This window comes from Xiphophorus hellerii, chromosome 22 (genome assembly GCF_003331165.1).
Source record: "Xiphophorus hellerii strain 12219 chromosome 22, Xiphophorus_hellerii-4.1, whole genome shotgun sequence".
Classification (NCBI taxonomy): Eukaryota; Metazoa; Chordata; class Actinopteri; order Cyprinodontiformes; family Poeciliidae; genus Xiphophorus; species Xiphophorus hellerii.
The window spans coordinates 3,229,164-3,253,876 of record NC_045693.1 but is presented as its reverse complement, the minus strand read 5'-3'; the positions used below and the strand labels follow the sequence as shown (position 1 = coordinate 3,253,876).

Genomic DNA, 24,713 nt, shown 5'->3' with positions numbered 1-24,713 from the left:
CTAGCCAAAAAGCAAGTATCGAATTTTATCAGCCTGCATCTAAAATCTCTGATAAAAGCGATTGAAGTTTTTCTCATCACAGTTCTTCTCTCTTTGAGTAAAATTACTTGATCAAGTCTTTTCACATTTGACACAACAAAATAAATAATTAATGTTTATATGATTCATGGTAATACTGTGAAAAACTTTATCCTTTACTTCTGAAAATAGTGTGTTACACTTTATTTATAGGTATTGTAATAGAAAATTTCGTTTTCAGCCTTATTTCATTTTTGATAAATAATACTGTGATAGTATAAGAGACCTGAAGACATCTTGGGTAAAATGCTTAACCTGGCAATTGTCTTAAATGACTGTCATGTGTGGAAAGTAGTTTGTACCCTTGTTTGACCCTGAACCCATAAGTAACTGACAAAGAAGAATTAGAAGTTTCTCCTGCTCTCTTTCCTTCCATAAAATCATCCCCTCCCAGAGGTGAGGGATAGTTCATGAGGTGGGGGTCAGGGTTGTCTTGTGTCCATCTGGCACTAGAGATAAGACCAGGCTTTGGGTCTTTTCCTTGCTGTGACTGTGTAACGATGTGATGTGACTGCGTTCAGTGAGACGGATCTTCGAACGCTTTTGCCTTCCAATAAAGAAACTTAAAGACAAAGATGAATCTTTCTCTTATTATTGAAACAGATTCTCATTCTTTGATTAATGAAATTTCCATAACAGTATCAGAGTACAGGGAGCTGATTATAAGTATAATCTTCTTTTCACTTCTTTCACTTTTCACTTTGTTATTTCGCAATGAAAAATGTTGAAGTTTGTTGTTATAATTAAAAGCTGGAATTAAAGAGGTTACGAACATTTTTGCAAGGATCCTTATGCACCAATTTATGAGCAGCTGTCCTCTTTTAATAACTTGCCATGAATACGCTTTGACACAACTTTCCAGTTAATACTTGGGTCTGTCAGTGCTAAGTAATCAAATGTTTTTCTGCAAAACAAGTTGTGTGTCAAACTGACTGCAGCCCATTAAAAGGAGCTCAGCGATCACGCCAAACATTGGGTGTGAAGGAAATGAATGAAAGTAGGCCACCAGACACAGCGACGCGTCATAGGAGGCATTTGAATTTCAAGACGATGCAGTAAATCAAGTTAAGCAGGAGACAAAAACAGAAACATCGGCCGTGCTGCTTTTTAAAAATGTGCAGCCTCTGCAGCTGATCCGAGGGCTTTTAGCCGGCGTACGTCAATTCCTGAGTGCTGACAGGGTCTCAGAAAGTGACATTTTGTTGGTTTTTTTGCAAAAAAAAATAAAAAAGAGATGGAGCAGATTGGCCTTTATTTTGAAACTGACACTGCTGCTCTCATATCTCTGAAATCTGTTGTAAAGTTATCTTTCCAAGATGGCATTATGTTCCATTTTCAAATCAATCTCTCTTTGTGTACCGTTGGCTGCAATTCATTGAAAAGAAACAGACATTGATCCCGGCTCGCTGCTCCATAGCAGGGTGACATTCAGTTCCCTCATTGGCCATTTTCCCCTAACTCTAACACCGCAGAGACTGATTGATGCTGCCAAGTGTTACAGTACCAAGCATTATCGATTTCCTAACGTGTCTTTGTGTCTACTTCTTTTCCTGATGATCCAATTCACTGATGCTACATGCTTGCCTCACACTCAGTGGTTGCTTGCTTGTGGGAACGAGACTCAGACGAAAATCAGAGCCGAGATGATAAAAAGTGACAAAGTGCCGAACACGTAACCCCAGTTTAATTTTCTTTTTCCAGATGGACTGGCTCGCACCTGAGATGTGAACTGTGTTATGTGAGCCAAGGTGTTTTCCCACCTTGCCGGTGGGGAAGAGATGCTGCACTCCGTTACCATGGCAGCGGAAGTTCTCCTTCTTCTGGGGTTCCTGATGAGCGGCGCCCTCTGCAATCCCATAGCGACGCTGCCGGTGAGCCGGGATCGTCTGGAGAAGGTGCTGACCCAGTCCCGTCATGAGGAACAGCAGGACAAGCAGAGTCCAGAGGAGCCGCTGGAGTATGCCGCTCAGGAAACCAAAGCCTTCGGCCCCAACAGGACTGCCCCAGACCTCACTGGGCCTAGCTTTAGCTCCCTGTCACGCGGACTGAAAGGTGGCGAATCCGAGCAGCAGTGGAGTGAACAGGACAGCCTAAACCAAATAGACGAGGGCCCCACCAGAGACGTGGCCCTCTCCCTGGATGCCATCGACGAGTACGCCTACCCGGACTACAGAGGGAAAGGCTGCATGGACGAGAGCGGCTTTGTGTTTGCCATCGGCGACCAGTTCACCCCAGGCCCCTCGACGTGTCCTTGCCTCTGCACGGACGAGGGCCCTCTGTGCACCAAGCCCGAATGTCCCAAGGTCCACCCTCGCTGCATCAAAGTGGACACCAGCCAGTGCTGCCCTCTGTGCAAGGAGAAAAAAAACTACTGCGAGTTTCGGGGCAAGGTCTACGCCTCACTAGAAGAGTTTAAGGTGAGCCCGCTTTACCACTTTCAGTCCTCGTTGACATGCTCCGACCTGAAAGAATTGCTGACCGAACACTCTACGCCATCAATGGAGTTTATTACCGCCGCTACACAGAAACAAGTAACCTTGCCTTGCAGCATACAAGCGAGCACACAGGCACATTTATAATGGCAAAGGTCAGCACTTGTGTAGCAGAATGTTACCGTAGGCTGAGTTTTAGCCATGCAGCTTCAGCAGAGTGCCTCCATATTCAGTCGATACAAAGAGCTACAGCTCCAGTAATGCTCCAACTCTGCAGGGCATGCTCATACATGTGGGCGTTTGGGAAAGACACATCACTGAGATCTTTACTCTTTTATCTGCTGTCACGTCTTCATAAAGAGGCTTGACTCAGGATTGCACCACCATCTGAGTGTTATGTCTCTTATGAGGCAATAAATTGAACCCTAATGCCTCTTTTTATGTATGTAGTGTCTCCACAGATGGTTGAGCCTAATGTGGAGTATCTTCTTCTAAGTCTTCCCCGCTGATATGCGTCGAGCTTTGGGCCTTTTGTAGGGCAGAGGCTTTGAACCGGAGCAACAGGCTGGTTTTTTATGCTTGATTGCTACATTCTGGGGCATCGTGCTAAGTGCTACCTCGCTCCATTTTTCACAGTGGAGTGCCATGCGGAGGCACAAGCTTCAGCAATCTGCAGAACGAGCCTCAGCTCTCTTGTTAGGACTGGAGGTGTATGACTTCATATAAGCAGCTGCAAAATGAAACCTGTGCTTGCACGCTCTGAATGTAAATCAAACTCTACGCGCCCCAGTCTTTGTTCCACCTTTTCCTCCTCTATCTTCAGACACACAAAACACTTGGATAGCCGACCCAGACTCACACGCTGAGGAAATTGGAAGCATCTTTCTATTGTTTCCCAGTTCCTATTGATTTCTCCTTATCTTCTGATTGAATAGGGTAGTTCAATTCTCAGCTCTGCCCTCTCGAAAATGAGGCGCTCATTGGCAATAAAATTGAGAGAACTGAGACTTCCCCATAGATGTCGCTTTCTGACACTGAATACATACTCCCCTAAACAATCAAGGCAGTCTTATTGAGCTTTGTGTGTGCATGTGCAGGCCTTTGTGTGCAGGCGTGTGTGGGCGTGTGCGTGTGTAAGGTATATAGCTATGCAGAAATGTTCAAATGCCTTGAACTTTTATATATTCTGTTGTGTTGCAACCACAAGCTTAAAAGAATTTAGCAGGAATTTTATGTGCTATATATTAGGGCTTTCAATGTTAATACATTCACCTGCCATTAATCTAAATAGTTTAACATGTTAATATTTCATAATGCAGATTAATTGTATTACATGTTTTTATCTAAAAACCTCTCTCACAGTCTGTGTCAGAAAAGTGAGTGAAAAGATGAGAGACGAGCGTCAGACTGGTTTTTAAAAAAACACCCAGATGGAGGTTTGGATAAACCAAGGTAACATTAAGCCAACTTATTTTATCTGTGAATTATCATTCCACTGAAGAATAGGCAGTTTATAGTTTTAAAATTAAGTTTGAAACAAAATGACTTTTTAAAAAAATCTTTTTGAATATAAAAACCTGGAAAACTGAGATGTTTGGTTTGAGACAATAAAATGTTTTCTTTAACATTTATTTAAAAAGTGCATTTTTACAATTTAAGCTTACAAAGTTAAGCATAGTGATTAATCACAGCAAAAGAGTGCAACTAATCTGATACATTTTTTAATGGGTTGAGAGCGCTACTATATACAGCTCTGGAAAACATGCACCGAAAACCTCCTGGTTATTCTAACAAAAATTGATTTCTAAACTCTTCCTGAGTTAAAACATTAGTATTGTTGTTTCTAAATTAATATGAAATTAATATGAACTTGTTTTCTTTGCATTACTTGATGTCTGTTTTCATGTTTCCATTTCTCATTTTCTGCAAATAAATACTAAATTTGTGCTTGGTTTTTCCGAGACGTGTTGTCAGTAGTTCATAGAATAAAAGAACAGTGTTCATTTTACTTATGAAAAGTAAAATCAGAGAAACTAATCATTTTAAGTGGTCTCTTAATTTTCTTTACCAGAGCTGTATATATAAAATAGAAGTCTGAAAAGGTTGTTGTGTTTGTATTGAGTCCCTCTGAAAACCTCCAGTTCAACTAATTACCTCCACATGTCCCAAAATAAGCAAACAAACAGCATCATTAAGACCAAGGATCCCAGCAGAAAGGTCAGAGAGAGAGTTGTGGAGAAGTTTAAAGCAGAGTTAGCTTTTACAACAACCTTTGAACGTCTCACAGAGCTCTGTTCAATCCATCATCTGGACATGAAGAGCAGATGGACCAACTGCAAAACAACCGAGACATAAACGTCCATCTGAGCTGACAGGCTGGACGAGGAGAACATGGAGGACTTTATAAACCTCCATATTCGTTCATGCTAGCTGCTTAACCCTCGGAGACAAACACACACTCGTGTTCTTACTATTTTTAGCACTGCTGAACAACAGTGTTACACTCAGAGATGTACTGTTTTCACTACAGAGTCATAGAGGGAAATAATGTGCTGTTAGCTACTCAGACAGGGAGAAGAAAAGCAGGATTTCATAAAGTTCATTAGTTCAGTTTTTGTATCCTTGAGAAAAGAGGAAATCAGCTGATCTCTGCTCACTATATGTCTTTAAAATGTGTTTATTATTTCTTTTGTTATAAATTATATAATCAACCAGGGGTACTAGTACTTAAGACAAGCTCATATGTCTTGCAGAAAAGTTACTGGCCATTAATTTCATCTGATTTTAAGCGTACTAAGATATCTGCACTAGAAACTAGACCAGAAACGTTTTTGATTTTTGTGTTGATGGGCCAACCTGATCCCTGTCCTTCAGGTTTCTCCGTGTGAGAAGTGCCGGTGTGAGCCCAGTGGAGAGGTTCTGTGCTCGGTGTCCGCCTGTCCTCAGACTGAGTGTGTGGACCCGGAGTACGAACCCGACCAGTGCTGTCCCATCTGCAAGAGCGGTGAGTGACGGTTCCTCCAGCAGAAACTGCTGTGGGTGGAGCGTCAAATGTTTCTCTGCTTCACTTCAGCTGAAGTAATGAGGGCTTTGTAGCCCAGCGTTCATTCTGCTGACACAGAAACACAGCATGCTGCGCTGCAGTCTGCAGCATCTTACCATATCAGGTTTACTTTCCTGAATCCTGACTGAACTTTACCTAACGAGGCAAAATAAATCATGCAGGTGTCACTTTTACTGTCTTTCTTTAATATCTGGATTTAGACGTCTAAACGCATCTCATCATGAGATTATTTGGTATGTTTGCATCCTGCGTTTCTGTTGTTTTTCTTCCTTTATGATCTCAGAGAACCTCGTCCTCCATGAGAAGGAGGATTTCTGCATCTCAGAGTCGATTAACTGAAATTGTTTCAGATGATTCCCGACAGCTTGTCCTAGATTATGTCCCCTTGTTTTCTTGGTGTGAGTGTAATGCAACATGGCAATGTCAGCAACACTGCTTCCTTCAGCAAAAAGAATGATGACTTGCGATATGTATCTCTGACTTGGAACCTTAAAGGGGCGCAGACTGTTTGATACAAACAAGAGCAAACAATATGCATGAGGAGAAAAAAAAGAAAAACGCTCCTGATGCTCGGAGTAAAGTGCTTTGTTTGGCTATTGCGGGTTTTTTTTTTAGGTTGCTTGTTGAGTTTTATTTGTACAGATTAAAGGATGAACTCTTGAGGATGTGAATTACTGGCTGTTTGTTTCAAGCCTGTCAGAAGATGCATACAGTAAACATGTCAGTAAAAATAAGTGGATTAAAAAATCAAAACACTCATTAAATGTCTTATTCAACACGTAACTCCCATCTGTTCGGTTTGATTTAACTACACCCAAAATATCACATTAAGATGATTTATTTTAAACTCAGGAAACATTTGCATGTAATGAATGCTCATCATTAGGTATTAATCAGACGACGTCCTACATTAAATTAAAGGCCGCATCAAAACCTAAAAAATATTGGACGTCATGGTGCATTATGCACCCTATTAATATGTGCTTGCTGTAATCTTAGGGATTTGATATTGGTCCCTCTTCCTCTTTTTTTTGCTGTACACTGACTTTTTACATATGCACATATTGATCACACTGAGGGAGCTTTGCACAGTTTGGCCTGCGCTCCATCTTTCCTGCTGTGCAATGCCCAGTGGATTTGCAGGGGTCGTGTTTGAAGACTCATCAGTCTCGCGGGCGCTTGGGGAAACGGTGCAGTGTTGTGCATTTGTTTTCCAAAATATCCCCTCCCAAATCCGCGGGCGCAATCACCCGACAAGGATTTTCAGACAGCGTCCGATGTTCTTAGCATAAAATTACCACAGTTTAGCATAAGCAGAGCTCCCCATGTCAAAGACGGCAGGCTACCTGACCACAACTAACGCCGCCAAGCATTTAATCCCGGATTCTGGGGTTGAAAGATTTCTGTTCTGACAAGAGGAGTTTTCTAAATGTATCTTCCTGATTACATCATCCAGCTTATTCTGTCTGGGATTGTGAAATTTCCCATCAAATCGCAAAATCTATATTGAACAAGGAGATTAATTTATAATCTGGTAATTTTTACCAGACAGGTAGGAGTGAACTGAGTTGTGAAAGGGTGAGATGTTGGTTGCAGCAGTTTTAAACTATGTTAAATTATGCCAGTGTTCAGAAAGCAATCAGGCTCGTTATCTATTACCAATCAATATGGAGGATGAATTATTTACTCTCCCATGGAGTGATCTCTATCACACATTAAAGCTTCTGTCAAACAGCTTCCTCAGGTCTGCTGTGTTATAAACCAAGCCTTCTAAACGTAGATAGATGAAGAACATCAAGTCCTATTGGAGCGTTGAAGCATTTATGTTGCTTTTGATGCAATAATCAGATGAATATGTATTTCTATTGAGATCCAGAGTGTGAAATTCAATATTCTTCTGAGCCAACACATTGTGTTATGTTATCTTCACCATGACATCACTGTCTTATTTTTTCTTATACCTGTTTTTGTGTTAAAAAATGTTAAATTACAAAAATTCACAGGTGCATGAATAGGCGTCATAATTTTGAAATAGTAGTGTGTGAAGAAAACGGGCAGGTGCAGCTTAACGTGTCAACTATCAACTTGGCTTAATCTGTCTTTACTGTCACGTTTACTGATGTATAAAAAACCATGTTTAAAATAAATAAACAATCCTTAGCCTGGTGGAGAGGGGCAAGTAAAGCCTGGTGGCCCACCAGGCTTATAATACACAGACGGAAACCCTGATTATACATTTGCGTGTGTGTGTGGGGGTGTGTGTGTGTGTGTGTGGATATATAGGATTAGTTTACATGTCAAAAAACTCCAAAATAGTCTTAAAAGGCAACACAACAGAGAAAGGTTAAGTTGTCTGGAATCAAATCAAACATATAAAACAAGACATGAAACAAACCTTATATCTAACAAAAAGGTTAATAAAAATATTACTGACCTACTTACCCAATGTGTCAACCAGAAAGACCCTACGTGTGGAACTGTACCCGGTTCCAGAAGCTTTCTTCGTCCTTTATCCCAACACAAACCTTTCAAGAAAAGAAAACGTTTAAGATTAGAGTTCTCCTTTTGAATTCTCCGCCAATCAGAACTTAACTTTGCAAATTGACACCAGCCTGCAACCCAACCGAAGTAGAGAAAAAGAAAAGTAGGGACAAAAAACCCCCAACACAAACATGATATAGTAGACGTATCAGCAGAATTAATCAAAATATAGGCCCAGCTGTCAGGTCCACGTTCAGTTTCAAGCATTTAGCATGCCAAAGTGAGTGATCAGTTTTCATTAACTGTTATTATTTTGTTGTTGCTGCAATAATTTTTGTGCTGTTGCATTGATGCTGTGGCACATGGGAAATAGATGTGAAAGTTATTCACTGCTGATTAACCTACATCTGACAAACCAGAAGAATTAGCATAAAAAATGCTAATAATAATCTACTTACTCCACCTTATAGACATTTTTATTAACACTTGAATTAACTAGAGAAAGTAGTTAAGCATAAAATTAAGAATAAATAATTTGCATGCATAAACTCTCCCATCAGTTTCAGAGAATCTGCAGCCATTATTTCTGACTTTGCCTCAGTGCCAGTGGCTCCAGGTTTTGGCCTCTGCTGCACGATGGTGACGGATCTTTGCAGAGTTAATTATTAACCTCGTCATGCTTGGACCGCTCCGGAATCATTTCTACCTTTTCTCATATCCCTGTCCTGTTTTTTTAAATTTTATTTTATCGTATAAAGCAGCAGTGCAGGATGCTCCTTCTCCCCTGCTTTTTTTCCCTGCAACAAAATTAACAGCAACCTTCAGCAGGCGTCATTTATCTTCTCTAATATTTGTGCTACAAACAATGTAGATTGCTCTGAACTGTTTGCTCTCTCTGTAATATGCATAAATATACAGAGATTTGTGTGGATCTTCCACTAAGCGGATGCGTAACACCTCATTTAAATTTGAGAGGCAGTATTTACTCGATAGAACTATTTTAGAAACAGCTCATCATTTGAATGTGGTTTAAAAATTACGACTCTCAAACTTTGTTTTGCACTTATTTAATGCCAGTAAATATCTTTGAAGCATTTTTAACTGACAAATATTTTGTTTCCTTCTTCTGTTATACGCCGGATAGTTGACCTTGTCCAAAAAAACAATACGTGCATCTGCAGCTAAACAATTTAATCACAGCATAGTCGTATTAATAGATCTGGGTTCTGCTAAACATCCTTTGTGTTTCAATTGTTTATAATTTGCTAGTGGTTTGTTTTGTAGGAGAAAACCTGGATGTGCAGTTTGAGAGAAAAAAGGCAGAAAGTGCTGCATTTCTTATGGTTGGCCTGCAAATGTGTACTGCTAGATTTTTTAAATTATTTGAAGTATTTTCTGAAGTATTAAGTCAGCAACAACCATTTAAAAAAAGGATCTGGAGTGGATCACAGCCCTTTTCTGGTTCAGAATTAGTGGATTTTCCTGCAGAACTTCTAATTACTTGTGGAAAATTTGTTTATTCATGGATTTTTTTTCTAAAACATTTAAAGTTTGATTTTAGCTGGCATTTACAAAGCAGCCAATCCAGGAGCAGCATTCATTTTCCTTGACACTGATTGGCTGAACCCCTTATAGAGAAACTAAAGACGGCCCTTGATGTTAGCTCCTGTTGCAGTGCTAACACAGCTTCCACTGCTCAGAGTAATACATATTGAAGTGTATTTATTGTTTGAACTATTAAAATAGTCAGTAATAATTGTTTTTAGCGGATATGGTTGTGGATTTTAGCTCTTTGTGTCTGTGTGCAGTTAAATCTAATGTTTTCCTGTTAATCTCTGAAACCTGAGGATTCTTACAGAAATGCATGTTGAGAACCAAATATAAATTTGCATTGCTAATAAATGAACTATTGTTGCAATGAAACGAGCAACAATATTGACTTCATTCTCTCATTAAAGCAACCCAGACATCCACACATCTCAGATGCCTGGTCACTTTCCCTGCTAGTTTTCCTCTAATGTTTATTCATAGGAGCCTTGAAGGAGATGGAAAGAGCCATGTTGTGAACAAAATATATTATTTGTACAAGATTATTCACAACATGCTACCCTATAATATAAAAGTAATCATACGCGCTCCTCACCATATCAGTGTGCCAGGCACGCTCTGCAGCTCTATAAATTCAAAGCAGTTGTGGGTGGAAGTGGCTGACAATATCATTTCTCTACACGTTTCAGGGTTTTAAACTGAGCGTTACACTCCTCGGGGTTTAATTGGACTTCACTTACATATTTATTTCTAAACAGGAGCGAAATATGATTTTTTTTTTCCCTCTTTGCTTCACCTGTGGGCAAACAAGAGGTTGGACTACCACTCAGCATTCTGCGCACCAGTCCCAAGTTACATTTTTCTCATAACAACACATCAAGTTTTCCATAAAATTTAATTTCAAGCTAGGAGGAAAGCAGCATTGTGGTAAACAAAATGACGGAGGATGGGAGCGGTTGAAAAATATTTCTATGCAATCAAAGGGGAAATTACGCTGCAGCTGCTGAAAAACTTTTAATCAGAGTTATCTCATTTGTTTTACCCAGACAGCAAAAAAATGACTAGGTGCTGCAGGTAATAAGCTTAGGATAAAATATGGAGAAGGAAAATGTAAGCATGGCGGCTCTCTATTTATTTAATGACAGGATCCGTCCATTTCTTCTGAAGGATTGCTGAGGGGCCAAATTACATAATTTCTGATGAATCTCTACATAAATCCCATCACAGATGATTTCATGTCAACATCCTGTTGTAAATGTTTTATTAACTTTGGATGCCAGAAGACAAATGACATGAGATCCAACATAACCCAAGTTTTCAGCTTGGTGAGCCGGTGGGACAAACTTCCAAAAACCTGCAAAACAGCCGAAACACTGAGTTCATTTAAATCTAGACTAAAACCCGCCGTTTAGAGCTGCTTTTGAATCATGATGAATGAAAACCTAACCAACATTTTGATGTGAAATGATGATACATGAAAACGTAATATTTCATTTGTTTTGATTTTGCATTTTGTGTTTTTATGATGTGAAGCACTTTGAACTGCCTTGTTGCTGAAATGTTATATACAAATAATAATAGCTTTCTCAATGAGTTCAAGTTACACACTAAGATGCTTCCCAGACCTTTGGGTGAGAAACAGGCCCACAGCATCACAGGTCCTCCTCCCTACCTAACAGTAGCTGCGTTTCCATTACAAATGAGAGCAAATCTTTGTGTATATTCTATTAATGTCAAAAAAACACAATTTTGCAAAGTGATAAGTGCCTTCTTCTTTGGAGGCGACTATACATGTGATGTTTTGGGGAAGTTGTAGTCGATGTTTTTACAGAAGAGTTATGGATTCAACGTGTTGGAATGACGCACAACCTCTAATGAACTATATGAGAGCTCTGGTGGAGCCAGTCAAAAAAACAAGCAAACTACAAAAAACAAAGAAGAATTTTTAATCGGCGTGTTTCCATAAAGCAAATTTTATTTTAGTAATTTAAATTTTTAATGGAAATGTGGCTGAGGAACTCTATAAAGAACTCTTTCCACTTATTTAGAAAAGGGAAAAGAAAACCTCACTTCCGTACTTTTCCTCATTTTCTTTATGTTTCAGTCAAGAGAAACAAACAAAAAATGTCTAACTTTATTAAAGAGCAAATGAAGAATCACAACATTTTATGACAATAATTCAGTTTTATAATTTCTAAGAGTTGCCAGTATATTAATGATTTGTCACTTAAGAATAAATCATCATACCGCTTGAAAATGTGTCAGGTTTGTTGTTTAGGAATACGACTGAGCTAACACTAAATAGTAAAAATGTTTAATTGTCCAAACACTAAATAGTAAAAATGTTTAATTGTCCAAACCCTCTGGACACGGTGATATAAAAACTCACTGGTTGGATGCTACAGGAAGTTGGGTTTAGATTTCTTTCTGTTCCAGTGATGTTTACATCCAGTTTGATGCCATTTCAGGTGAGAAGTTAAGTTCAGCATGAAGTCAGTCTTTAAGGGTTGGTATCTTGCGTGTTTTAGTTTAGGTTTAGGTGGTTCACCACACCTGGATCAAATGACGGCTCGTTAGAGGCCTCTGCAGATCATTGGCATGCTGAGGAGGTAGTAACTATAGTAACGAGAGATGGAGAGATATAAAACATGAGGATGCTGACCCTTGAGGACCTGGAACAGTGTGTGCTATATGTCTTCCTGCTGTTGGGAAAAAACTGAAATAAAACTTTGTTTCCCACCTTTCTGTCTCCATCTTCACTGGATCTTCATCAGAAAACCTGGACCACGTTCACACAGCAGGTCTTCATGCTCAATTCCAATTTTTTGCTGTGTGTGTGGGGGGGAGGGGGTTGGTACATGTGTGTGTGGGGGTGTGTGTGTGTGTGTGAGGCCAGTCATATAAATGAAATGTGACCGCAGTCAGACCTGTGTGTGAACGCTTTACGACCCCAAAGTGACCCGCATGTGCAGAAAAAGAATGTAGACGTCACGCGGCAACACACCGTTTACGGAAGTAATGATGGCCGCCGCCGTCTCTGGATGGATTTTAAACGTTATTCAGCAACTGGAGCCGACAGAATCATCATGAGATCCCAGTAAGAGGATTTATTTACACTTAGTTTAAAAGGATCTGTAAGAGTACCAATAATTATCCAGGAGGTGATTTTAAATAAATAAATACAGCTTCTTTCCCTGAGATCAATATAAATAATCAATATAAATATTGGATTTTTTCCATATTTAAATTGATTTAAATTAATTAAGAGACTAATTAATTTATTTTTACAGAGGTGCCAGTAAATGTGGCCGGCAGTGTCCATGTTCTAACTTTGCTCTGTGACTTTATAATATAATTTGACTCTATGACTTTACAATGTTGACTTCAGTGAACAAAGGCAATGGAAAACAAATTAAGTCTCCTAATGAAAGCTTGTTCAGGCTATTCTCTTCACATGTGTTTTATTTGTATTTGTCAGAGTGATGACTCCTACCAATCATGACATTGTTCACAAAGGTATATGTGCATAGATTATGCAGAGTTCAGGTTTCTCCCTGGCTCCAGAGGCAAAGCCATGTTTTTACCTGCAGCTCTCTTGCTCTGCACTGTCATTTGGGACAGGTGTTGCCAGATGCTGTGGGCTAAATAAGGAACCCAGTGTTTGATAAACAAGCCCAAAACTAACTAAAGTTGCTCCTAATAAGCAGCCCTGCTGTGTAACGCAGTGATGTGTCTCCACACGCTGTAAAAACCGGTGTGATTAAGACCCAGGTTTTTCCATCCAACTCTCCGTAGCCTCTCTGTGTGGGAGAGCAAAGCTTTATTCAGCCGGATCTTATTCAGCTTGGTGCCGATCACAATATGTTCTTTACATGGCACTGGTTTATTTAAATTTAGCGTGTATAAAAGTTAATGTTGGTGTTAGAAATGATTCTGATGTCATTGTTGGATTAGGCTGAGGCCACTGATACTCAGTATAACGGTCTTGTGTTGCTTTGACTGATTTCCCTAATGGAAGTTTAGGCTTAATGCCCAAAGATTATTGCACAGAATTATCAAAAATGATATCAGATGTTAGATGCTGGGTTTTCCAGATTTTTTCTGCAGGTAGACCTCCTAACGCTGCAGCTGCAGACTCTACAGTCTGCTGCACAGCGTGGCATCGAAGGCAATAGTAGATCATGAAAGTTACAACAACTGCCATCCTGTTGGAAAACTTTACCACAAGATAGGAATACCTGCAGCTGAGACCATAAACAGTAATGATGCTTATCGCTATGTTTGACACGATGAAATGAAATATTACCACCATGTCTCCCTCACTTTGTTACCTTAAACTACTAAACTGATGTTTTATTGAGCGGTTTGGTGGAACATCACTTCTTTCCATGAGTTGTTGATGATGCTTCACAGCAGAAAGGTTTCCTAAATTATTCTGTTTCTGAGTTTAAAAAAACTTTCTTTATTGAAAAGGGAAATTAAATGTTGTTGTAAATCATATTAGAGTTTCTACAAGTCAGTCTTGATCTGAAAAGGCGTCTGACTGAAGCAGCAGGCGTCTGCTGCTGTCTGACTGTCATAACATGCTGGTCAATTTCCAGGCAGCGGAGACGATGTCCTGGATGACATCATCAGTTGTTGGAAAACTGCTAATCCAGCTCCTTTGTTTTTGCTGCTCCTCTTTAAATCTCTGAGAGAGACGTTGGAGTAGGGGATCTGGTGCTGTGGTAATTATGATGAATGGAAGAGATAGTTTGAACTTCCTCCTTCTCTTTCTGCTTTTTGGTTCTGCTCAGCGTCCATGAATCCTCATTTTCAACCAGTTCAGGTGTTATTGATCTTTGAGATGCTAATCAGCTTCTCCCTGATGGAAAAACTCTGCCTAGTTGCCACCGTGATGCATCACAAGCTTATTTATTTTCAGTCATTATTTAACTTTTCCATACAAAAGTCAAAAATAATGAAAAAGAAAATCACAATCCCAAAATCCTAAACACACATGAAATTGATAAATAATATTTACATTCCTGCCAATGGAAAGAATACGTTATTATATCTTCCCTTTGTTTATCAGAAAGCATCATCAAAGTCAAAGTAACAGAATCTTTCCTGTGTATTTTTCCAAAACCTATTATGGAAGTCCAGCTAAGTCTGTAGACAGACTCATAAAAGAAAATAAACTTTATTGTATTTATTTAGCAAATGATTTTTATTATTTATATTTTTAGAGTAAAAACAAAGCTCTAACTGCTCATATTTACTCACACCTGAATCCCTCTATTTTTCTAAAAGTAGAAAATAAAAAAAGCTTCCAGCTGCACAGAAACTAAAACTATAGGAAATAATTGTAAAAAAGAAAAAAAAAAAGAAGCAACGACTCAACTAAAGATTTTAAAAATAAAAGTCTAGAAAAAGAACAAATGAGAACTAATGTAGAGCTGCTCCAACATGCTGTTAATTCTTGAATATTTTTACTGGATGTAGCAACATTTCAGAACGTTTTATAAATATTGACTGACTGCAGCTGAGAGGGTCTGGTGTGAGGACTGGGACTCTTGTGAGCGTTTTGGGTCAGGAAAGAGGAATGCAGAAGTGCCTTCAGCAGGACGAGTAAGAATGGTTTGTGCTTTCAGATCAGAATCTCTTATAAAACCACAAAACTTGATTTGTTGCAGGTCACTTTGACACAAATTTGCTATCAACTTTTGAATACTGGTTAAATCTGAAGCGTGTGTTGCCCAGAGACGACTGCAGAAGGTTTTCAGCAGGATGGCACACAAAAACCAGAACAGAGTTTAAATAGTTTCATGATACGGACAAATAAAATAACAAATGTTAAAGCTAAATGTGAACTAATACAAATAAAAATTTTAATTGTTTCCGGTTTGTCAAATTGGCGACTGTATGATGTTTTTATGACTATTAATTTTTGTGCTTTTATGATGTAAAGAATTGCCTGGTTGCTGAAATGTGCTGTACCAATAAACTTTATTAATTGACCGATTGGTTTAATAGAATAAGAAACCATATGAGTCTGTCTGGCTAGTTGGTGAATTTATTGGGTGCTGGACCCTGCTGGCCCAACCCTGCCAGTTCCCTCTCCCTCTCCACCATCTGCATTGCAGCTCTGCAGCTAACAGGAGTGTAAATATAAACGTTAATTATCATTTACTGCCAATCTTTTATGAGACTTGTAAATAGAACTAATAAAAATGTCGGTAAACGTTCCACTTCCTCATTCAGCTAAGTATTGCAAAAGCAAATATAAAGGCATGCTACAGTGTGACATGTTGGTGAAGACAGGCTTAACTGCAGATATCAGGATTAGAATCTGTTTAAATATGTTTTTCAGTTATATTTCTTTATAAAATGAGTTGCTGAGAGATGTGCTGTTTGTGCATTTTCTGTTATTTAGTTTCTGCCTGGAAACCAAATGTTTTATGTTCAGGTTATTTCCTTTTCCAATTTTATTTCATTTCCTTCACGTATTCAACTAAAACAAATAAAAATGGTTTTGTGCACTGTTGTGCAGCCTCTTCAAACCTCCGTGTTTTAAGTCTAATCTTCAGAAACGCAGAAAGAGAAAAAGCAGAAAGAGCCTCTGGCAGCATTAATGACTCATTTGTGATTTAGTAAATCTGCCATGTTTTTTTTAAATCAGCAGCAGGTGAGATTTTTTAAATGTATTTTTAGGATTACTCCAGTCATTTAGTGTTTCTTCATATTAATTCAGTCTCCTGCTGGTGTTTTCACATATTATTTGCAGTTGTCAGTACCAACGCTTAAAGTGTTGATTAGGATATGATGTGAGAATACGCATCAGTGTGTTTTTTCGCAACTTTGTACCAGACAGAAAATATCTTTGGCTGTGATTTCACAGAAACGCTCGACAGGCTTATCATGCTGTAACCAGGAGGTGTAAACACTCACCTCAATCAACTAGACAATCTTTGCAAGGGTCAGTTTGTGCTTTGCTGCTCACCTTCCTCAGTGTGTGTAGGGGTGTGTGTGTGTGTGTGTGTTTGCGTGGCCGTGTGTGTGTGTTAGTAAAGCAATGTGAAAAACTTTTGCCCTCGTAAAAATTTCTTCTGTTTTTGCTTTTTTTTCATCACACCTAAGCCTTTCAGGTCAAACAATTTTCAGTGTCAGACATTGATAACTGGAGCAAATACAAAAAGTAGTTTTAAATGTTTATTTCATTCACAAGGGAGAAAAAGTCTATCCAAATAAATCTGGTCCTTTGTGAGAAGAAATTCTCTTGTTAACTGATTGTTCCAGTTTTAGAGCTGCTAAGTGTTTGCCATGAATGGTGGTGATTGTGTGGAGAAATTTTGGCCCATTCTTTGCGGAATTAGTTTAATTAAACTACACTGATGGGGTTTCAAGCATTAACAGCTTGTTTAATGCCTTGTGATGCTATCTCAACCCAATTTATATCCAGACTTTGATTAGACCACTCCAAAACCTTCATTTTGTGTTTTGTGAGTCACTCAGAGGCAGATCTGCTGGTTTGATTTTGATTATTTTCCTGGTGGCATAACTGTAATTGTGTTTTTCTCCTGGAAAAACCCAAATTATCACAAGTCCTGTCAATGAATCAGTTCTCTGCAAAGTTCATTTTACATTTATTCTATTATGTACGTCTCCCCAAAAATGTCCCTTTCCAGTCTCATCAGTATAAAATGTACCGTTTCACTGGTTTTGACCCTTGAAGTTTCCCATGGATGCGATTTTTGTCCGGTTTCTCCTCCATATTATTCAGTATGACCTCCCTGATGTACGCATAGCTTGCAGAGATCCAGAAGTCATTGTTTTGTGATCCCCTGGTTGAGTTATTCATTTGCTCATGGAGTAATTTTGTCAGTTGGGAATGTTCATGTCTGATCCATGTTTCGAGAGTGAGATAATAAATCTCACTCTCGCAGACAAACGGCTGCAGGGAAACTACCAACTGGTCCCTTTTCTCCTCCAGTTCTCCACCCTCAGCCTCCCACTGGTGACGTTTTTCTTCCACATCCTGGAAAAAAAAAACAAAGAAAAGGAAAGACTTAATTGCCACAAGATTACATTTGCATTCTATTTAACACAAGAGTCTGCACCATAAGGTGAACAGTTAAAAGATGAAATAATTAGCTTCCACCCAATGAAGTGAATGAGACATCAGTCTAAATGACACCAGCCCTCGACTCCAATCCACATCAATCCTGTTTTTAATTCATGCTGCTTCTCTCCCAGACATCTCAGATTTAAACGTCGAGGGCCACTGACTGTCAGCCTCCATCTTTGATCGCACAGCATTCAGCATGAGCCGTGCAGAAGTGATGAAATACTCACGATACAGTTATTGGAGGTCGCTTTAGGTTCTGGTGTTTGCCTTGTCTGCAGATGTTGTTTGGACGCAGGCAGATGTTGAGACCTCCGAGGATCTCCGAAGCCTCCAGTGTGTCACATCAAAGCCCAGCTTGCTAATAGAAAGTAATTAAATAGTCTTCCAGATGTGCAGTGGCACCAAAGAGGAACTTGTGGACTGAAAAAGCACAGAAAAAGTTAATTTGGAGAGAAAAAAATACGTCTAGCAAGTAATCCATCTAGATTTGTGCCATTACTCGTTACCATTTTTCACACTGTTGATATAAATCTCAATGAAGTATTTGAATGCTTGATAAGCTCATCAATTATGCACGGGCATTATCTTGGCCTTTTCAGGCATGCAAAATCAATGCTTATGTCGGTGTGCCCTGCCTCAGATGTATTACTTGCATGCGAGGAGACACTCTGGGAAGAGCCGGGGGAGGAAGATGAAAGTAAGAGGTATCGCTAACATCCACCCCAGACAGTTGTTCATGAATATCAAAGAACAGCTGTGAATGGAGGCAGGTTCTCATCATTTTTTACTCATTATCTTCAAGCACTGGAACACATTGCAATTAAATGGTTTCATACCCTCTAAAAGTTTGCAACCATCACTCGCTCAATGCCATAAAGTTTCATTTAACAATATTGATTCCTGCACAGACCTTCTATGTAGCGAGAGTGTAGAAGGAAAAAGCGGGGCCTGTGCGTATTGAAGTTTCTTTTTTCCTTCCCCTCCTGATGCAGCTGTAATGGACGAGTTGTTTTCGACATGTAGGTGAAGACTTGGAAGCGTTGCATGTGCTTTTGAGGAATGCTCAGGGAAGGAAAATCAATGCTAAAGAAGTCTCTGTTGTCTACACCTCTGCTGCAAAGCCATACTTCTCGTCCTTTGCTCTCGCAGGGCATCGCCTTGGCAACGGATGAGGAAACAAATGGTGCTCTTGGAGACTCAGACATTAGGGTCAACACTAATCTAGAAGGGACGTGATAAACAGTCTGAACTGGAGCCAGAATCACTTCAGACGGAGCGGCACGAGCCGCTGCCAACAGGAACCGAGGCTCGTGTAAATGAGGAGAGGGACGATTGATGGACCGCCTTTTAAGATTTGGCAGGTTTTATTTAATAAAGAAACACATTAAAACGCACATGTCAAATAGAAATTGTGTATATAGATGTGAAATGTGTCTGGGTATTCATTTAGGGGATTCTTCATCATATTCTCATCACACAGTTGGCAAAATTAGTTAAGTTTCTGTCAGAGAATTTAAAAATGTGCTTCATAGCCCTTAGTTACTGTTGCTAAGTTTAGCTATGGTCTGGCCAAATTATGATGACAGCAGTTTTATTTAAATGACTGGGCCTTCTGGCTGTAAATGGCGTAGAAACAAGAGACAAACAACAAAACTGGAAGGATTAAACGTGTCGTTATTTAGCCACGATGATCGACCTGACAAATCTGCTTCTTAACAACTCCTCTTTTTTAAAATTACATTCTGCTCTTTTTAATGCCTTTTGCATTTCACAGTCAAATTTTACAGTCTCATCAGATAAACCATGGAGCCATTAATTCATAGGGCTTTGTGATGCATTTTATAAAACACTGAAAAAATACAAAATATTACACTGAATAGTTTCATCTTGCTTTATGTCTACCAAAAATTAAAACAATAATTGCAAAGTCTTCTGCTCAAATTTCAGTGTTTAAGTTAATTTCAGTAAAGAATTTTACAGTAAGTTATCCATTAATGAGAATTAATTAGATTCAGCAACATGGACACCAAAACCTGCACCCTATCTTGGAATTTAAAAGCTTTTCAAGGCTTTTATTTAATTTTACTGTTGACAAAACCCAACTGAAAACACTCTATTCTTGCCTCTGTTGCAATTTCTGCTCCAGTTCTGACCAGCATCATCGCTCTGAGGCAGACAAGGAACAACAATTCTCATTTCTTTAATCAGTTTTGTCTCAAAAATAATTTATATTTGGAAATCAATGAGGGATTGTCCAAGTCTGTCTTTTCTCCACATAAGTTCATGCTTAATTCATGTTAATGTAGCAGCTTTACGATAAGATGGTTATCATAAATCATCGTGTGAATCTAGAAGTTAGTCTACTTTTCTGACATTTTATGTGGCCCTGAAATGTCTCTTTATGCTAATGCTGCACATTTTACATTGGATTATTTTGATCACAAACTCAAGAAATAAAAAACAGCTAATTATTGATCAACCTGATTAACACTCATTTTAATCGATTTAGTCGTCTGGCTGTTAACTCCCCCCCATTTTCACTTCAAAGTGGAACAATACTTGCTCTATGTCAGAAATAACATCCAAGATAGAGATGGGAATAAGTAGTGAAACAGACTGAAGCTATAAAGAAAAAATGGGCACATATTTAAATGTTTCTTGATGTGATTTTTCTCTTTGATGGATTTCCAGATCACCAGTTTTTCTGCTGGTTTATCAGGAAATGGAGGAAAAAAACCCAGTTAGAGTTTGAGGGTTAATAAGACCTGGACTGAAAGCAGCTCCACTTCCACCCAGGAAATAGGACATGCGTCCTACCTGGACTGCGGCCAGCAGCTTCAAGACTGGATGTTGGCAGAAAAATAAGAATAAAGCTTTGGTTTCACTAAGAAATGAAGATTTGATCTAAAGTTTTCATAGTATACATCTAGGTTGGATACGAAATAGTTAACAAACGGGGAAATCAGCGTTCCTTTAACTCCATGTTCTCCAGAAACCTCCAGAGTCTCCATATCTCAATCCAGCAGAGCAGCTACATGTGATGTAGCTGGAGGTTAAGATCATGGAGGTGCAGCCGACAAATCCACAGATTTTATCCAGCAAAATATCCGAGGAACTTTTCTGACACCTTGTTAGATCTCTCCCACTAAACCAGTGGTTCTTAACCTTTTTTGAGGTACCGAACCCATCAGTTTCATATGTTCAGTCACCGAACCCTTCTTTAGTGATAAATAAAATAATTTTTTTTTTTCCAAATTCAAGACATAGGTATATGTTTTTTTGCTGGTGCACAAAATGAGCCGTGCATGAACGTCACCTTTGCTCAAAGAACAAAACCATGAACTCACAGCAAGTTACAGTATTGCTTTATTCTGGCCCCCAAAAAATATTTCAGCCCCCAAAATATTTTTTTACTATTTTACTAATTAAAAATAAATTTGGATTTTTTTCAAAGAATTAAAATTTTTTAATAACTTAATTTTTTTAAATTTTACATTTAATTTGTTTTTTGTCGTTTTGAATCCACAAAATACTTTTTTGGGGCCAGAATAAAGTATTGCACAAATGACACCTTGGCAAGTGCATCTTCAGAGCAAAGTCTGTTCATTTTCTTCTTTTTTTGCTCGACATATTTAGTATGGATTAAAATATTAAGAAAGAAACCACGCAACGTACAACTACAACAGCCGCTGATACTGCGCGCACTAAATTCCCCGCAGCCCTGATTGGCCGAGCAAAGTAACATGATCTTCTGCAGCAAGTGATGGCCAAGCGGGGCGGGTCATCACGACTTTACACAAGTGTGTCTTTCCCTCCGCGGCAGAGGCTCCGCCGAACCCCTGAGACCGACTCACTGAACCCCTGGGGTTCAATCGAACCCAGGTTAAGAACCACTGCACTAAACCCAAAAGCAACAGCCTAGGTAATTCAAGGTGTACCTAATTAAGTGGCTGGTGAGTCTAAAGTGTAAGAGGAAAATACTGGATGAAATCAGAACCAAAATGTAATTGATTTCCAAAATATTAGTTGCTACATAACTAAATAAACTGTTTAAATCCAGATCAGATTGTTGAAAAGAAAAAAATGTTTTTATTCATCAAAATCCTGGATTATAAATGACAAGATGTACTTTTAAAAGGTTTAGTTGAAGCAGGACGTAGTTCTTATAGTAAACACCAACTTCAGCAGAATATCCAGGTTTTCAGCTAGCATGAGTGTAAATTAAAGATAAATAAAAAATTGGAGCATTTTGCATGAACTATCGTTTTCAGTTCAACTCAGCGTTTCAGTGATTCAAATGTCTTTACACTCTGAGAAACTACAATATAATATTTGTAGGTGGACCACTTTTTATAACATTAACGTGCAGAGATCAAAAGATGAGCGTGATGAATTTGCTTTGAGCTACATGTGGGCGAATCTGGCTAATCTAACTGTGAACCCTCAGCTCTCCGCATGACTTTTCACCTGCATGAACCGCAACAGAGATGGAGGAGAACAGAAAGCCTAAATGCTTCAGAATAGAATAGAATAGAATAGAATAGAATAGAATAGAATAGAATAGATACACTTTGTTGTCTCGCATTGTGAAAATCCAGGTGTATCAAAAGCAAATTACAAGCAAGCAGAAGCAAGTGACTTAAAAATAAGAAATTAGAGGCTGTACAGTAAGGTGAAATTCACAACATAAAAAAATAATGCATAGTATTACAAATAGATTTGATCAGATAAAAAAAATTATTATTTTAAGTATAAAAATATATATCTTGAATCAGTTGCATATTTTAACCTGCATTTAATGTTTTTAATTGCTAAACAACACAAATAATGTCAGGTTTAAACAAAAGGCAAGGGATGAAAAGCTGTCTGTTATACCTAAATTAACTTCTATAATTGAAATGTGTGTTGATTTAATTTTCTTCCAGAAAATCTGGGTCATTTTAAGAGAATGCAGGGAGCTTTTTTCTTATTTTTCTCCTTTTTATGTCGTCCTTTCATTAGACTGCTACTCTTGTGTGATTGAAAGGCCATTTTCTCTCCCTGGACATTGAAATTTTGATTACAGCAGCGAAGGGTCACACTAATGAAGGTAATATTCACATTATGTCTTTACCATTATATTCCTGCAGGGCTCAGTGAATGGCTCCAAGCTTTGGTCTGCTTGTTAAATGTTATTTTTCACAATTTTCGTTTGAATGATAGCATTAATGTGACTTCAAAGTACAGAAGAAAGACAAGATTAAAATATACAAGAAAGAAGATCTTAAAAAAAAACACATCTACTGTAAAGTTTCTGACTTTTAAGATCAGACATATTGGTACCTCTTGTAAAACATAATCAAAAAGAACCATAAAATCTTCTCTCTCTTTTGCCTTTGTTTACATAATTTCATGCTGAAAGTGTTGGAATTATCCAACCTTTAGTTTTAGCACCTTTTCAATTCACCAAAAAAAATAAAAAATCACACAGAGAAATATCACATGTCAAATCAAAGATGTCGCATCGAGTTTGGTTAAGTTCATGGCGGTCTGAACAACCCAAATCTGACCTTTTCACCCCATAAAAATATCTAATTTGTGCCACTTCCATGTGGTAATAAATCAGATATGTATCCAATTGTTTTGTGTAGGTGGGCTGCGCAGTTGGTAGCACTGTTGCCTTGCAGCAAGAAGGTCCTGGGTTCGATTCCCGGGGTCTTTCTGCATGGAGTTTGCATGTTCTCCCTGTGCATGCGTGGGTTCTCTCCGGGTACTCCGGCTTCCTCCCACAGTCCAAAAACATGACTGTTAGGTTAATTGGTCTATCTGAATTCTCCCTAGGGGTGAGTGTGTGTGTGAATGGTTGTTTGTCCTGTATGTCTTTGTGTTGCCCTGCGACAGACTGGCGACCTGTCCAGGGTAACAGTTATACGATTTCATACAAATAAACTAAAAGCTATAGTAAAACCAAATAAAAATGATAAATAGCGGGGAAATATTATTTTAAAAGGTTTATATCAAACTACTGATGTGTTTTTAAAATGTGTATCAACCTTCCAGACTTCTCAGGTCTTCTGGTTCTGGTTCTGCATCCCCAGAACCAGAACCAAACATGGTGAAAATATATTCAGGTTTTAAACTTCACTAATCTGAAACAAACTTCTAGAAAACTGCAAAACTGCCGAAACATTGAGTTCCTTTAAATCAATGACCTGTTAAAGTAGAGAGAGAGATGGAATAAAATGTCCAAACATCTTCTTTTGTTACCGTCTACAGGCTTTACTGTTAGTTTAGGAGAGCAGATAGAAGAAAGAGGTTTCTGTTCTGCAATCACAAATATAAACTATGATCATTTTATTTATAAAGCACTTTAAAACAACAGTAGCTGTGACAAAGAGCTGTACAGATAAAAATCAATAAACATTCAAAATATGGAAAGAACAAAAGACAACAATAAAAACAACAAAACGCGATATCAGCAGTAAGAGCAAAAGTCTCTAAAAACACTCCTGTCAAATCAACCAGAACCTTAAGACTGAGCTTAGCAAACAGAGTGAATAAATATTTAGAAGCATTTCATCCACAATGTAAAGTTAAATGTGATGCTTTTGACCCATTTCTCTTTCAAAAGCCTTGAGTTGTGTATAATAAGCTCTGTGATATCAGGAAGTGTTGATTAAAAATCTGGTGGCCTTTGTCAGAAACCTTAAATTAGGTCCTTCAGCAGAGTGATGGTCCCAGTGAGCCACGGCCTAATGGTGGATTCAAACATTCACTGATTCTTTCTGGGACAAAACTCCAAAATAGTCGCAGGAAATCTTCTGTAGAACATAAAAATATTTGAAAGAAAATGCAGCTTGGAAAGGTGAAATATCTCTCACTGCTACTTGAAATGGAATTGGCTGATGTTTTCAAAACAGCCAATCCGGGAGCTCCACTTATTTTACTTGGTGCTGATTGGCTGAACACTCCAGAGTGGAAATAAGACAGACCGTAGATGTTAGCTTCTTTTGTTGTGCTAAGA

General features: G+C 38.5%; 1 protein-coding gene across 1 annotated transcript in view; it reads left to right on the top strand.

Moving 5' to 3' along the window:
- Positions 1-24,713, top strand: part of vwc2 (von Willebrand factor C domain containing 2) — a 51,163-nt gene that overhangs the window by 14,656 nt on the left and 11,794 nt on the right. Inside the window, exons 2-3 of the mRNA XM_032554079.1 lie at positions 1,780-2,495; positions 5,385-5,514. Coding sequence (XP_032409970.1) covers positions 1,857-2,495; positions 5,385-5,514 — 769 coding nt within the window. The 5' untranslated portion in view covers positions 1,780-1,856. The remainder of the gene's footprint in view (positions 1-1,779; positions 2,496-5,384; positions 5,515-24,713) is intronic.